This window comes from Myotis davidii, unplaced genomic scaffold, assembly GCF_000327345.1.
Source record: "Myotis davidii unplaced genomic scaffold, ASM32734v1 scaffold196, whole genome shotgun sequence".
Classification (NCBI taxonomy): domain Eukaryota; kingdom Metazoa; phylum Chordata; class Mammalia; order Chiroptera; family Vespertilionidae; genus Myotis; species Myotis davidii.
In genome coordinates, this window is record NW_006288258.1 from 5,280,675 (window position 1) to 5,281,291 (window position 617).

Below are 617 nucleotides of genomic sequence, written 5' to 3' on the forward strand. Positions count from 1 at the left end.
ACCTGAAGGCTGCAGAGCCCGGCTCCCCACCCTCCGCCCATGGTTAGTGTCGCCCAGGCGGCGACAGCCCCAGATCCGACCGTGGGCGAGCGCCGCGGGCACCCACCTTGGGATGGTGCGAAGATCCCCCGATCCTTGACTCGCGTCGGCTTGCTGCTTGGAGAACCAAACCTCCAGTAGCTTCTCGGTCCCTTCGAAAAAATGTGCAGCTTCCATCACCGTGAGACTAGCGAACAACCAACAACCACAGAAAATCAACTAAATTAAATCTCTTCTCCGGCCGCTGCTGCGGATTGTTCCAGCTGTTTCAGGTTCCTTTTTTTTTTTTTTTTGCTACAATTTTATATTAACTTTTTTTAAAAAAAGAATTAATAAAATTTTCCCGGCTTTTGTGTGTGTGTGAGCGAAAAGTTGAACGTGAGTCTTTTGGAAATAGAGGCAGATACAGTTCAGTCTCTTGTAGTCCGCTGTTCCCCCGTTAGAGAGCGAGCTGAGCGAGCGCTAGCTAATGTCGCCGGCCATACTGTGGAAGCGAGAGCGCTGCGTGAGCAGCGCCCTTATATACGCCGTCTCCCTCGAAAGGCCCGGAAGTGACGCACCTCCCGCCCCTGCGGCTC

General features: G+C 53.2%; 1 protein-coding gene across 2 annotated transcripts in view; it reads right to left on the bottom strand.

Annotated features, from left to right (window-relative positions):
- The window catches only part of AMD1 (adenosylmethionine decarboxylase 1), a 25,711-nt gene extending 25,167 nt beyond the window's left edge, over positions 1–544 (bottom strand). For both annotated transcript variants that reach the window (XM_015561647.1, XM_006760183.2), the window contains exon 1: positions 107–544. In XM_015561647.1, the coding sequence (XP_015417133.1) occupies positions 107–216 (110 nt within the window). In that variant the 5' untranslated portion in view covers positions 217–544. The remainder of the gene's footprint in view (positions 1–106) is intronic.
- Between the last annotated feature and the right edge of the window lie 73 nt (positions 545–617).